Source organism: Ascidiella aspersa, chromosome 9 (assembly GCF_963924565.1).
Source record: "Ascidiella aspersa chromosome 9, kaAscAspe10.2, whole genome shotgun sequence".
Taxonomy (NCBI): Eukaryota; Metazoa; Chordata; class Ascidiacea; order Phlebobranchia; family Ascidiidae; genus Ascidiella; species Ascidiella aspersa.
In genome coordinates, this window is record NC_139455.1 from 18,518,712 (window position 1) to 18,534,784 (window position 16,073).

The following is a 16,073-nucleotide window of genomic DNA, read 5'->3' on the forward strand; positions in this document are numbered from 1 at the left end:
CAATTAAAACATACATGTGCTGTAATACGGACACGATTAAGTTGAACTTTATGTGGGCTGGAAAATCGTGCTGTTTGAACTGGTCTTGTAAGTTACACGACTTTTTTGCGTGAAAGTTGCACAACTTTTTGTGTGGAATGTCGTTTTTCTTACAAGAATGAATGAGCGTTGTGTAAAATGCCAGGAATGTTAACAGTTTGATAGGAGAAAGGTGAACAGCCCAGAGGTTTGTTGAATATAGCGAAAGGCTTAGCTAGAGGTTTTTCCCTATTAGTCAGATCAAGGTCTGGAATGCTAGCATTTAGTTATGAAAAACGGCAATATGTTGAGCAGGTTGTTGCACGACATTTGGGGAATTTAATTTCTGTTACAATAGTAGGTGGTATGTTAGAATTTGTGAAAACATTTTAGATAATGTTCATTTTTAATGTTTTTGTTGAATATCGGGTTGGAAGAGAAACAACATATGTCTAAAACGTTCAGACAAAGTATGTACGTCTGTAAAAGCTAGGATGTTCTACTGGGCATATAAGTCAGTAAATGAATTTTGCATGTAACAGATAAAATAATAGGTTTTGAATTGAGTTTTTAAACCTAATGTTGGCGTAACAAATAAGCCTTTCAGTCAGTTATAACTTGGACATTATTTTCTCTAATCCCTGGCTAGCCGCCACTGTTTTTAGTTCAAGGTAAATAAATTGCGTGTGGCGACGGGTGCGACACCGGCACATTTCAATCCCGCGTTACAAACACGAAAACGCACTCTGCGGGCAAGATGCGAGGGTTTATAATTTTACCAATCCGCAAAGCTCAATTCCATGTTTTCTTCAACGTCATCTTACAGCGTTGCTGCGTCAACTTGCATGCAAAACTTTACAACGCGGATGTGGTTTGCATTCAAGTCGAAGATACAACGTCACTCAAATTACGCTTTGTAATCCGCTAAGTTTAAAGTGGACGTCAAATCGAATTAAAATCAGTGTCGGCTGGTCGCAACAGCACTATGTAGCATTGCAGCACGTACGCGTGTGCTGACCATTAGCACGTAACCGCCACACTTTCGGTCCGTTGTTATTTCCGCCTCTTTTCTTATGTGGCGTGCTATAGGCGTTATTAGTTTGTAGGCTTAGCTTTTAGGCCCATTTATACGTACTAAGTTTAAATGTATTAAGCTGTCTTTTGTAAACCATGCCTTTGTGATTTTATTTAACTTGGGAAATGGCACAAAAGTATCTACTAAAGTGAGCAAGGTAACTTTAAAAGAGGCAATGTATACTGACAAGTTGTGCCATAAAATGACTTTTAACAATATATATTTTTTAAATAATGCGACATTTTCTTGTATGGAAGTGGTCACTTCAAATCATTTTGGCCATTTCACAAAATGTTTTACACCATTGGGTGGAACTATAGCAGATTGTGTCTTCAAAAACTGATTTTAAGTGAAACATCCTTATTTGGTATAGGTGACGGTTTGTGATCGTGTTTCTTGTGTGTTTCTTTTCGTCATGACTTGTCCGAATCAAAAATGCGCTAATAATCATTATTCGCGACCATTACGTGCCTGCTGGTAACGGCGCCTGTTTAAAATTAATGCGAAAGCGTCCATCTTCCATCTGCTCTCTAGTCTGGGTAGATTATTATGTTCCCACTTTAAAAGCAGGCGTCGCTTTTTGTGGGTCGCTAAATGGTCGATTTAGAACAACAATAATTTGTTTTTCCGTTTCCAAGTTGGTTTACGAAGGGCTATTTTCAATTAACACACGAAAGGGGCAATTGCCAACATGGTGTACAAAGTGCCGGGCATTTTGTCATACTTGTTGAAAATAAATGGATATTTATTAACCACATATTCTGATGGGTCGCCCGTATTTTAGCTATAACATTGAACCGTTGACACTGTGGTAACACACGGTGAAATAGGAGCGTTTATCCAATACTACACCTACTTCTAACCTTTGCTGTTCCTTTCCATATAAAGTTATGTGTTAGCTTGAATGTGCTTTGTCAGGGCATCTTAATCGATTAAACCAACGCCCCAGGTTGGAAAGTTTGGCCTGCGCGGGGGATTTGTCCCCCGCGCAGTAGCACTTTCAGCTGCGGTCACAGCTGCGCATTTTATAGAAAATGTGTTGAGCCGCGCAAATCTGACTCGAGCAAACGCGCAAAACTTCAGCCGCGCAAACTTCTGTATGAAACTTAACAAGCACAAAAAAATTGGCGTGCCGCATACTGAAATTGCATAACATTTTTTAACGCTAGTCTATAAGACGTATATAATATAATGCATCATATAGAATCCCCTGCGAAACGCTAAAAACGCACAGTTCGGGTTTTGGTCACGCATCAGTGGACAACGGTCACGTGTATAGTGACGCCAAATTAGGCAATATCGAGTAATATTGCATATTAAATGCTACACTATCCAACTTTTTAAATATTTACCTGCGCACTGCGCCCACACAGCACCCAAAAATTGCGCAGTGATTCAAGTATTCTATGAACGCTGTATTAAATAATATAAATTCGCAATTTACAACTTTCGGTAGCCTGATGGTTTATTTTCAGCCGCGCAAGTTCAAGTCGAAATTTTATTTTCAGCCGCGCATTTTTTCAGCTGCAAAACATCTCCTCCGCGCAATATCCAAAGTTTCCAATCTGGCCAACGCCCTTGCCGGTCGTGCGTATATGTCTCACCGCTTAGAAAATGCATTTGCACGCGGCGTACTGTGAGCCCTTTAAAAGTTGTTTCGTTACGGCGTCGAGACGAAGCGCTGCAAATCGGCTGTCGCGCTGTTTTTATTTTCGCTGGCGAAATCTGGAAGGATGAACGCTTGGCGACCGCGCTTTCGTTTAAACGGGAACGAGAACTCCGTCTACGCTCGACTGGCGAGCCAAATACGGCGGGACGGTTGCGAATCGTGGCCCGACGCTGATTTTCTGTCTAAATATCGGCTCCGCCCGCAGCCGTCGTTGCGGTAAAATGAGAAAATCGCTTCGGCAAACTGCCTTAAAATTGCTGTTTTCGTGTTTACAGTCGACGGTGACCCACAACACGAAACAACTTGCTTCGGTATCACGTCGAGTCACAAACTTAGGTTCTAGTAATTTCAAACCAAAACTTATGGGCGACATTTTAGGTGATTACGAAATATAAAGACATTTGAAAGTTTGCTACGCCCTTTTTAACTTCTATTGTGCTAGACCCAGTTGCTCTTGGTCTCTTATACTCAGCGACCCCTTGCAGAGAGCCTCATTAACCACCTGTCACCCAAAAATACTGGTTTTAACGCAATTTTGTGTAGTATTTCGTGGGACAAGTAAAAGACGAAATACGACATACTCAAAGACAAAGTGAACGAATTGTTACTATACCGCAATCAGTGTGACTACTTTGAAGAGGTCTTTTAAAGGCCACTTTAACCATATGACGCTTTGCGACCTGCTTGAGAAACCATGCACTATACTTAATTACATGTCTACTTGTCATTTTATCCCGATGCCGATACCCGATGATTCGGAAGTATCGCGATTTGATCTGACACCAAATTACGACATGGTTATGCCCAAAGAAACACAATGGATGAAAAAGAAACTGTCCAAGTTAACTTTTTAGGATTTTTAGGCCAAAATTTGCTTTTGCGTTTATTTTAGTTACATCCTACCCTTCATAAGCTTATATTCTCATAATAGTTTGGTATCAGATCTGCACCGATATCACCCTAGTATCGGACGAGTGCAAATACTACCACTTGACATCGGATATTGGCTTCATACTGATATTATCTGGTATCCGAATTCACAATGATGGAAATTATTGTTTTGTCGCGCGAGCGTCACACATTTCGAGCACTGGTATCGGACCGCATAATTTGGTTTATAAGAAAAGCTGCGGGACGCGCAAACTGTTTTTTGGATCGAGTAGGCCTATATACCAGTTTCAAACATATAGGGTAGCATGTAGCATGTACATGAATTTTTTTTATAACTATACACTTTTGTCTAAACTAGGGGTGTCCGGTAATATCGATCAGAGACGATAACGATGCCATTGTCACCACTTTTGACATCAATTAAATGACCTCCAAACTAATACCTGAGCGCCGAGCGCGCCGAGCTTTTATAAAGTTAAAATGTGTTTACTGGATAGCTTCAGCCTATACAAGGAATGAATGAAAATTTCAAATCTGTAACACCACTATTAATTGCTCTTTTTTAAAAAAATTTCTGCTTAATAGCGTTTGCTGGATGAGCCAATACAAGGTTCGTATAAAAATACAGCATATTAGCGGTACAACTTTCGGAGATATTGCTTCATAAAACTATCATCAAAAAGGTGAAAGTTATTCCATAATTTACCATGCTATGGGTCGATTAGGAGGGTTTTTTTTGTGCTTGTCAACCAAGATGTTAAATTGTTGAGATTAAACTACACATTGATCAATCTTAAATGGTTGGAATCACAAACTGGAGAACCAATCCATTTTTTGTGAGTACTTTTTGCCACCGTTTGGAATGTTTTTGCCGAAGAAGAAACAGGAAGTGTTGAAGCGTTTTGGCGCCAGAGCTAATTTGTCAAATTTGTGTTGGGACTAAGTCGTGCAATTTCCGAGCTAAAATCACCGCATACAAACTCATCTGACCTTTGTCTTGAACCCATTCAACCAGTCTTACGAAAAAGACCAACAGGATTTCACGTTTTATTTTTACTGTGGGTTATTCTCATTTTGACAAAAACGCGTTTCTTTGTTGGGTTTCTAAGTCAATATTAAACTGCGTTTTTACCAACAGTGCACAATACAGGTACTGCGTACTTTGTTGATTGGTTTATTGCATCCAATCATGTGCAAACATTTGTATCAAACGAAAAAATTGAATCTTAAAACTCAAAAATATATCTCGGCACCTCCCTTGGGCAATTGGAATGCCTTGCTTATATTGTAAAGTTTACAGCCTGGTCGGCCCAATTTTTGTGTGCAGGGATTGAACCACTTTACAAAGGATTTGCACACTTTTTCAAAAGCACCACGCAATTTTCCTCTGAAATGTTTGTTTCAATTAAGGAAACCGTAGTGCAGATTTCCCATGCCCTGTAATGCAACGCACCACAGGCGATTAACGCGAAACGGAGTCGTTTTTCCCATGCTCGTGGAGACCAAGTAACTTCCCTTCGGCCTTTTCTTTTGCTGTTTATGCGAAGGCTAAAACAGCGTATAAGATGAGTTGTACACAATTCTTTGTTGATGCTGGTTTGGTTGCAAATTGTGTTAGATATTTGTTAGCACCGATACATTTTGACCTTTTAAAATGTAACTCAAAAGCTACATTTGTCACTAGATTAGAACTTGACAGGTTAATTATATGGTATAGAGTTCAATTATACGTAGATGCTGCTTAAAAAGGGATTTAATACAAAGTCAGCGACAGATCCATTTTCACTTTTGTAACCACACATAAAAAGCTACAATTTCAATTGGCTTAGAAGCTTAAAGATCACAAATACAGAAAGCGAATTGTATCAAATGTCGATATTGATATTGATACACTTTAACTTTTTAAAATGAAACTTGAAAGATATTTTTTCCATTGGCTTAGAAAAGGTACACTTATACTTGGCTATGTTGCTTATAAAGCGAATTGTATTTAAAGTCAACGTGATGCTTTAACTTTTAGAAATATACGTTTCCCAATGGCTTAAAACTATTTCGCTGTCATAAAATCAGTTCTTCATATTAATTAAATCTAACATTTCCTTTACTGATGTACTTCAAATTTCGGTCCGTGTCTCAATGGCTAAATGTGCACTTAAGTGGCGCAATCCTAGCATTTAAATGGTTTTAATTGCCACCTTAAGTGGTTACCACGACATTTTCATCACTGTGTTACTTCATAGGTGTTATAGGCGGCATCCTAGCCGGTTTGTAGTAATTTTTCTTTAATTTGATTGCTTTGAAGATTTGCACAGCGTCATATTAAGCTACTGAATATGCAGGTAAGCTTGGTAGGCCTAACTGTTGTGTAGATTATTTTATTAATTTATTATTTTTTGCTAATTCTTTTATGGTATTAAAACAGTTTAAAAAGATCGCGTTTGTCTGCAATGTGAATGTTTGTTTTTAGTTTGAGAAATCAATTGTCCTAGCTGAACTGCACTGTTGTGTTGTCTACACGCTTTTAAGTGTGCTGTAAAATCTAGAAAAAATGGTATTCAACCTTGATTCAAAAATCAAAGTACTAATATACATATTGGGCGATTATCTCAGATCTCTATTAAGGCCCTTTCTATTCCCAATTTTGGCAAATCACTTTAATCCTTCATACTGAATCTTAATGCTGATTATCCTATTGAGTTTGTTATAATCCGTGCGCAGTTATAATAAGCAGGCTATAGCATACTGGGCAGAATATAACGCGTGTAGTGCTAGGTGGGTTGGAAACGCCCATACAGAAGTCCATTTCCCTGTTCGTATTTTGTTTCACTGTTTAATAAAACAGATAAAACAAGATTGCCATCCTTTTTAAAGAAAACACAGGTGTATATAGTATATTGAACCGTAACAAAAACTAGGATCCGGTCACGATAACGAAAGCCACGACCGCGATTGGAAATTACCGCAAAATGTCAAACAAAGGCTTAATGGGACGTGGGTTAGCTAGTTAGAGGTTTTTGTCCCTTGTCATTTTGTAATATATTCGTTGTGGTGCATATGGCCATATAATAAAGCACCCGTCGCCAGTTTCTTATTGTCAAAACCATGTCCAGAAAGTATTTGGTTTAAAGCAGTCCTGTCACCAACTTTGAAAAACTATAACATGGTTTTCATACATTTTTAGCTTTTTGTTGAGCCGTATTTCTCTAGTTTTGAATCTGGTTAAAGTAACTGATGAGCACGGTTGTGCGAAAACTTGTAAAAGTAGACCTACTTCTAATTTGTCCTTTAACAGTGCTTGAGTGCCATATAATTTTAGGTTTTTTAAACCAACAAAGTATAAAAAGTTAGTTTTGCCTTTGCCTGGTATAATAAACAGTGGTGTAGTAGTAAAATGAAACCATAGATCAGCTAGCGTATAAATAAATAAAAACTAATTTTATAGTAGTTCAATCGTGATTTTCACGCGTTTTAAAGTAAATGGCAGAGGGCGCAGTCAGGGACATTTAACGACTTAAACTTAAAAGAAGGTTAAAGTCCAACAATATCGAATGGTGGCTGATACCCGATTCGAAATGTGTGAGCAAATTTACAGCCATGGTTTGCGCCTCGATGCAATCTTTTCTAGTTTGAAGTGATTGTGTTCAGTAAATGGTGAATTAACAAAACGTAGGTTTTTAACGCACATGCAATTTTTCGTTTAACAACCGAAAAACATAAATGTGCAATTTTTTTTTAATTTGGTTATTTTGCAATAGTTGTTTATTTTGTATCCAATAAGATGGCGGTACATTAGGCTTACCAACAGGCCAAAAAGCAGATTGGTACAAAAATCCCAGTTATCTCTTGGCGCCGTTGAACATTAAAAATGGCACCCCGGTCGTGCACCACTGCACGAAAACTATAAGCAATATAAAGCCCCACATTTTACTTGTAGTCGATCAAGCTGGTGGTAGTTGGCGACGGGGCGGTGGGCAAGACTTGTCTGCTCATCAGCTTTACGACCAACGCCTTTCCGTACGAGTACATTCCAACTGTGTTCGAAAACTACATGGCCAACATCACTTTCGACGGGAAGCCGATCAGCCTCAACCTGTGGGACACGGCCGGACAGGAGGACTTTGACCGGTTGGTTCAGCTGCCGTTTAATATAGTTTAGCTCAGGGCGGTGCAAAATTGCTGGCAACTGGGGGGCACTATATTGTTTACCGGTTTGTTGAACAACACACAATAGGCTCTACATAGACTTCCGTGCTAGGATTTCTATAAACTCTTGTTGTATATTTAGAGATTTTCAATAAAGTTGGTACGCTGGACTCCAGCCACAAAACCGCGGATATTCGAATAAAGCATAGTTCGGAATAAGACTACAATAGAACTTATACCTAAAAGCTGTGAAAACGTCTAAATCGGGATATATCAAACCCGCTAGTTAGACCTAAATGGTCAGGATAAGGCCTATACAACCTTTGTTCTTACCCAAACCCCACCCCTAACTTCATCACCAACTGCCCTAATAATGTCAACCTTATAACCTAACCCACCCCTTTTCCCGCCCCTAACCACAAGCAAGTGCAAAGAATCCGATGCCAGAACAGCAAACTAGGGCGTCCAAACGTCGACACCAAAACGACTGGTGCCAGACAGGTGCCCCACACCCTCGGGCGTTATTTTGTCAATTCAGGCCTGATTCCGACATTTCTAGCTCTTTTGCAGGCGATTTAGATCTTTTTTTGTCGAGTGTGTATTTGGCTTTGTTATGTCTTTAGTTTAATTCTATGGTATTATGGATTATTCTGATTTAGATATTTATTGCGTGTTACCTATACGCTTAAACCGTGCTAAACCTTACAAAGTTTCGTAAAAAAAAAACTTATGGCATTACTAAATGTGTCCTGTGGTCCTCTGTTGGACCATTCTGGTTTAGCTTAGAAGTTTATCTGTTTTGATTGGCAGCCTTAGAGAAATAGTCGATGTTTTAATCGGTGGGATAAACAACACAACCCACTTAGATTTGAGGGCTTGGGTTGTTTTTAGTCCGGATCTAGTGTTTGTAACTATTCATGCTTTCATTTTCGCCAAGCCTTTTTCTTCTTTTTTACAAGTTTTTATCTCTGTCAAAAGAACTTGCCGAATCCATAGAACAGAGGTTTTCTGGCAATATAGATTGTGTCTGCGTTTGTTAAAAGGCTACTATAAAATATATATGACGCTTATAGCTACACAAACAAATTCCTATATAATATAATTTGAGCTAAACTTACTCCAAAACGGATATAATTGATAAATAAAGCGCATATACCTGCTTAATTTATTCTCCGAAGAGTATAGATTTTGACTCATCCATCTAAGGTTATGACTTTCTACAAACAAACAGTCAGACAGACCCACCAATAAACCCTCACTTTTCATTCCAGCTTGCGTCCTCTCTCCTACCCGGACACCGACGTCTTTGTTCTCTGTTACTCTGTGATTTCTCCGACCTCATACGAGAACATCAGGCTGAAGTGGGTCCCCGAGCTGACCCAGCACTGCCCCAACGTACCCATCGTGCTCGTGGCCACCAAGCTCGACCTGAGAACTAACACCGAGGTCACAGAACAACTCGCCGGAAAGGGGATTACTCCGATCACGTAAGTGCTCTTGTTTTTGTTGTTATATTTCATTTTTTTAACCGAAAAAAAGCTTTTGTTACTGATTGAGCCGTATCTGCGGTACAATTTTATAATTCAAAGAAATATATACTTTTCAGAAAGGTATTTTTGAAGCTATGTGGCTTTTTGGTTTGACCCATTATAGTTTTCAAATGAAAAGATCCACTGCCACCTCATTAAGAAAATAAGATGAAAGAAAAAATAGAATTTTGAAGGACCGGTGTAAAAAGATAAATAAATGAAAACCAAAGAAATGTTCAATAAGAAAGGTGATCATTATACTGTTGATAGTTCCATCTCAGGATAAGTTTTTTTCGTGGAATACTAACGAAAGGGAGCCTTAGAAACCAATGAACTAGTAAAATTAAAAAAAATCCCCTATACTTTCTGGCCAGTGTATAGTTATCAAAGTGCAAAATTATAGGGTTGTTTATCTGGAAGTAATTTTTGGAATGATTGTCCCGCGTTTCAAGTTTGTTGGCCAAACCTTTGAAAAAAAGACAGTTTGCTCAGACAAAAAGTTTGATAAATTTCAATTTATTTTGGCAACTGGAATCGTTTTTATTCGATACAGTGTTTTTAGGTTGCCTTCATATGAATATAGGTTACTGTTTTTATCTAACCTTGCTGTAATTTCCATAAAGCGTTGCCTTAAACTGTACTGTTTCGATTGTATTGTGCATACGTGTGGAGGAGTGGTTTAAAACGACTGTTTTTGACGTCCTTTCCAGAGCCATATATTGTCCTTGAAAAAACAAAGTCGCGTGTGTCTAGGACGCCACAGTCCTGTATTACACCGACTTACGTAGTTAAAAAAGGGTCGTATCACAGCAATCCACTTTTGGAGTTGCCATATAACTCATCCATCCACAATACCTAGGTGAAAATAATTTCGCGCTCTGATATTCCAAATTAACGATTTCAGTTGTGATGCTTATTCGGCTTTAAACATGCTACTGCACAAGCTAACGCTGGACTCTGGCCTTAAAGCTTCTTAAGTATTATTACTAGAATGACGAGTACTAAGTCAGTATCCATCCTAATAACCGACTACGTCGAGTGCCGGCACCGACTCCGGCTTCGGCCCCGACTCTGACTCCGCCTCAGCAGCTACCATGCATTAGTTGAACATTTCTCTGTACAATTTTATATCCACCCTCCTTGTATACATGGCCACAAGTGAAAATCAAACAACAAATGTATTTATCCTCAGACCCGAGCAAGGAGCCAAGCTTGCAAAGGAGATCAAGGCAGTTAAGTTGATCGAAAGCTCAGCTCTAACGCAGGAAAACCTTAAGATGGTGTTTGATGAGGCGGTCCGATCGGTCCTATCACCGCCCAAGTCGAAAAAGGACTCCAAAAAATCCTGCGCTTTGATTTGATGCTCCAAGCGTTTTCTCTTGTTTTTAGCTGTTTTTTTCTCTTCCCATTTCGTTCTCTCCTTCTTCTTTCTATTTATTGTGCCCTCTGCCGCCACCTGGTGTGCGCGGTGAGTCAAAAATAGTAAAATATCACGTTTTTTGCCCTGCACGAAATTTTGTTACACGCCGTTCGATTTAAGTCTGCCTTTATAATATTTGGAGAATGTAGTAAAGCCGCCGCGGCAACTACGTTAACTATAGGTAAAGTTCCATGCTTCTTCTGTTTTAAAAATATTTTCAGGACCCAATGTAAGGCTGTTATGCTTAAAAAATACCTTAAACGTTCTTAAAATGTATTTGTTAGAAGTATAGCAAACTTACGAAAATAAACTGGTAGAAACATCGTACAACTTTAAACAATGTCGCATATTTTTAAACACAACGTCCTTCAACTCATGTAATAATCCCTACAAACAAGGTACTTCGCGATATCTGGGGTTAGAACCTAGCATTTTAATGTTTTTTTTGGCAAACCTACCAACAATTTAACAAGATATGACAAAATCAAAACTAACTGTCGTAGCCATACAAGCCGTAGTCCACAGTAAGTTTATCGTTTAGTGAACTATTTTTTTGTATTTATTTAAAGTGTCGATGTATCACGACAGCGAAAGTGTTTTTTGCTTAGAGGTTACATTTGTGCTGAAACATTGGGACAATTTGTTTCATTTTCCTTGTTTTTGTAGGCCAATATTCACTTCCGAGTTAAGTTTAGCAATAGTTTCGTTTTTTTGTTTTTTGTTTATTCAAAATACACGGTAATTTCTATACGATCGGCAGCAACACATTTTCGTATTACCTTGAAAATCATGTGGCAATGCCGGATTAGAAACTCATTTACATAAATGGAATATTTCAACCTGCCTCATCAGGTCTAAATAAATTTATCTGAGTATTTTTTTATACTTGTACTGACCTAATGAACTGCAGTTATATGTTAATGCTTGTCAATTTTCCTAACATTTGTCGTATATCATTAGAAAATAACTATATGTCTGCCATGAAAGATTTGTATCAAATTATTAGTCTGAATATCGGCTGAAAAACCCCGCTTGCACTTTATTGTTTGTAGAATTTTTTTTTTTTGGAAACTCGCAAAACTCCCATAGACTTGATCACTGTTGCTGCTGTTCTTACTTCTTGAGACGGGCTAACATTTTCTGAATTTTCGTTAAGCAACTTTAGTTTGCGTTAGCCCATCTAAACTTGTACGACGAATTAGAAAAGGCATCCATTTTTGGCACAACTATACCTTGTATTACTATCATTTTATTTTATCCCATTTTCTTATTTTTAAACCCTCTAGCGGATGAGTGTCTCGCTTTTATAGCGCTGTAGTGAGTTATGCTCGCAGTTTTTACTCTATTTTTGTCGCAATGTTACGCGTTCCCCCGTTTCGGACATGAAGTGATCTTTCACCCCGAAACGAAATATATTCAAACATCCTAAACATTGGTTTTCCTTTGAAATAAATCGCATGATAGCTTTAAGCACAATATCCACTTCTTCATCCGGTTTGTTGGCGCCATTTCCAAAACAGGGACAGAAGTTTGGAGCATAATGGTTGGAGTTGTAGTAAGACGCGATAAGAATATCAAAGCCCATACAGATTATTCATTTTCAACAGTTAGGGTTAAGGGTTAGGGTTGAAAATGAATGCAGAGTTATTCGAAACGTTCGAAATAATACCTACTTCGGTATGGGCGATATTCTTATTAGGAACAAAGGTATTTAGTGTGAAATAGTAACCGACTTTATGTAAGGTGGCTACTTGTATATTGGCAAAACGACACAAAGGCATTTGGTGACATAGAGAACTGGTTAACGGGTCAGTCTTTAGTACAACTCTGCTAAAACGTCGACACAAAGTTCACGCAATCATGTCTTGATTTTAGACCCCATTATGTAGTCTGTCGTCATTTCCTCGAGTTAGGTTAAGTCAACATTACAAATCATTTGTCATACAACCGGGCGGACTGCTCGATCGATCTTATTCTTTCTATTTGTGTTGCAACGAAGGCGGTGAATGAGGAACGCTATAACCAACATCAAAATACACAATAGTGGGTTTAAAATGGTAGAACACCTCTAACGTGTGTATAGAATCCTTACATATAATAAAAAGTATGTAGCCTAAGTCTCAGTCATGGTGTGAGGATGGTGTGACTTGTTGTAAACAAGTCATTTTAAAAAGACTGAAGTCCCAGTCAAGTAATTTGTGAAATACCTTGGGTCTAAGTCAAGTCTTTTGAAAAAAGTACCAAGTCAAGTTCTAGTCAAGCCATTAACAAATCAACTCCAAGTCAAGCCATTGTATTGATAAAAAAATAAAACGACACACTAATAAAATTTGTAAACTCGAGTAATCGACTGATTATAATCAATAACTCAACGAAAAAATAATCAAAAAACAACATATAGCGTGCAAATTGTTTTACGTCCAAAATTAGGACGAGGTTTTCATTTTAATCCAGGTCATTTTACTCAATGACATGAGTCCAAGTCAAGTCATTCGGTCAAAAGAATTTAGTCATTTGAAAAAAAGTCATTACAACACTGGTATGGTGTGTGAAAAGATTTAGAGTTGACCTCACATTTAACGTATGTAGGTGACTTTATGTAACAGGTAGGCCTAAAATTCAACACATGCGCAATTGGCCAATATGCATTTAAATCTAAAGCGTAGCAGGTTCAATCGCGTAAAGCGAAAAATGCATTTAGTTGTTATAAAATGGCAAAAGTTTAAATTGTAAAAGAATCGTGACCATTTGGGCAGAAAAAGAACTTTTGAAACTATATGAGTTGACACGGGGCAATATAACACAGCAGGGTACATTTGTGCGAAACTTTTTTTTAACGGTGATGCTAAATAATGACAAAAGTTCCCACATAGCAGCAAAATGTTTTTCATTTATGTTGTCAACGTTGGCAAAAATATAATTTTGCCATCAGGCCAGCACGCCTGCCCTTGGTCGAATTGCAAAGAATTGCCAACAAGCTACAACATCGTGTTAGGTTATTATGCGTTGGGTACGGTGTGCTACTAAGTTTCGTTCGAGTTCAATCCCTTGCCTATATTTTGAAACTGATTATTCCAGTTTAATGTTTTCTTTGCACTTGACACAAAATGAGTGGCCACATGCTGTGTCAACAGACGTTTCATACCGTTGTTACTCTTAGCTTTAGTGACGCGGCACCAGCACGATTTCACAATTACTTACGTCACACTTTCAGTAGGTGTTGACAAAACTCTATTTTTCCAATACGAGGCCACAGAGAAACTCCAATACGTATAAGCTTCTGTTCCGTTTTGCTTATGTAAATAAACACACGGCAGCAGCTTAAATATCGCACTTTACAAGGTACAATTGGTAGGTTTTAACGGCAAACGGCTTATCCTTATTTTATATAAAATTAAATATATATATAAGGCACTATTAAAGATCACTTTTACGATAATAAAGAACTAGAAGCAAGGAAATATTTTTCTTATAAGGTGAGCACCAAACGAAAAAAAATGTATTGTTTTACTCCTTATTTTCAGGGTTGCCATTTTTCAAGCGGCAAAGTCCGGGACATTTGATGACAGATTGGATAACCCCACCCCTCTCTCTGTAGAGCCACTAGTAGTGTACGTTTAGGTATATTTCATCGTAGACGCAATGTAGGATCCAGACATGTGGCAACCCTAGCCTAAAGGGCAGATGTTCAGTGGATGGGCTTGAATAAACAAAACTGTAAATGACAATTGACAGGTGCTGTGTGTTCACGTTAGCGATTTGAATAATGTATAGTGGGTATTTTAAATTGTCAATGTATAATCACAAAACTCAAACGAATAAAAACTCAGAAAAAAACACCAATATCGGTACCGTACTTTAGTCTGTGCACGTTTCAATTTCGAACCAACTTTTATTTGCATGCAATACAATTTATTTTTTATATAAATCAAACGGTCATTATCTGTAATTTTAAACAAACTTTGTATAGGTAATTTACATTTCTAAGAAGAAAAGGCTGCGTTTGTTGCAAACTAAAACTGAAATACACAAATCAATTTGGTATCAGATCAGCACCAAAACCAGTTCAGAATCCGGCGAGCACCTATTATAGCCTACTACACTAGGCATAATTGTCGGCTTAGTTCCTTTTTTATCAAACATCTAAACAACAACTAAAACTACATTTGACAACAATTTCTAAACTAAACTTAGTTATTTTGTTGTTGTAGCAAAAAAACCTTCATAATGACCGAAGAGCGGCCACTTGCCAAGGAAAACCTGTTATTTATTTTTTCCACTGGAGGGCGATTATTAATCAAGCGTGTTGGTAACTCGGTAACACGAAAAGCTATTTTCTGGAGTTGGCTGCAGTTTTACGACTGACTTGCATTTTTTGTTGCATGCGTCTTTCGTAATAATTTAAAAGTGTTAATTTACAGAATGAAATAGGTTATTTGCAAAAGCACCCCAAACGGGTTATGTTATTAGTTTTAAAGTTATAAACAGCGTAGCTTATCGGCGAAAATAGCTTGTCTCACTTTACTGTTGACACAAGCTGTCAATTATATAGACAGAATGATTTAGTTTCTGCATTCTTTTTTGGCTGCAGACAGTAAATTTAGACAGTGGAGCATTAGTTTAAACATTTGTTTATATTTTGTGCTAGACTATATTTCATTGTGGAATTGATAATATTTTATTCATTTCTAATAAACATAGTTTTTTTAATTGATGTTTAAATCTAAATGTTTGACCCTAAACAGCTTACACAACATCAAATTCTTGCCCAAGTCCATGCCAGTCACATCACTTGGCGTAAAATATTGTCCGATTACAGTGAAAATAGCGTTAGATATTGCAAAATTTAGTGTACAATTTCAGCAAAAAAATTATGATGCTGAAAGTTTGATGGCCACAAATAATAAAATTCAGTTAGGACACAATATACAATCTCTAAAGTAATAATTGCATAGTTACAATGCACATTTAATTAAGATTTATTTTAAAACATTTTAAATTCTTCACAAACTCTGAAAAAATTAATGGCAAAGGATAACATTTAGATTTTGTTTACCTTATTTCATATAAACAGCTTGTAAACTTTTAAAATAATATATAATAATATATATTTAAGCCTCTTGAAATATATTTATACCAGATACATGTTTATGTTATTGTCACTTGCTTCGTCAGAATTTGACTGTATAACCAGGATAAAATACTCATACATGTCAATATAGTTGCCAAAAAATGTTGTGTTTCGAGAAAAAAATGGGAAACATTGTATATCAAAATTCTAATGAAAGATGTTATGATGTGATGTCCTACAAACAAAAAAATATTTTC

The 16,073-nt window shown here is 37.4% G+C and overlaps 1 protein-coding gene across 1 annotated transcript; it reads left to right on the forward strand.

Moving 5' to 3' along the window:
- Positions 1-5,766: 5,766 nt before the first annotated feature.
- LOC146133402 (ras-related C3 botulinum toxin substrate 1-like) lies at positions 5,767-11,626 on the forward strand. Its single transcript, XM_083397958.1, has 4 exons — positions 5,767-5,992; positions 7,588-7,778; positions 9,068-9,283; positions 10,518-11,626. Exons 1-4 carry the CDS (start codon positions 5,987-5,989, stop codon positions 10,684-10,686), a joined length of 582 nt encoding a protein of 193 aa, XP_083254084.1. The 5' UTR covers positions 5,767-5,986; the 3' UTR covers positions 10,687-11,626.
- The last annotated feature ends 4,447 nt before the right edge of the window (positions 11,627-16,073 follow it).

Coding starts and splice junctions, on each gene's coding strand:
- LOC146133402 (XM_083397958.1), top strand. Junction 7,779..9,067: donor GGACAGGAGGACTTTGACCG/GTTGGTTCAGCT, acceptor TTTTCATTCCAG/CTTGCGTCCTCTCTCCTACC. Junction 9,284..10,517: donor AAGGGGATTACTCCGATCAC/GTAAGTGCTCTT, acceptor ATTTATCCTCAG/ACCCGAGCAAGGAGCCAAGC.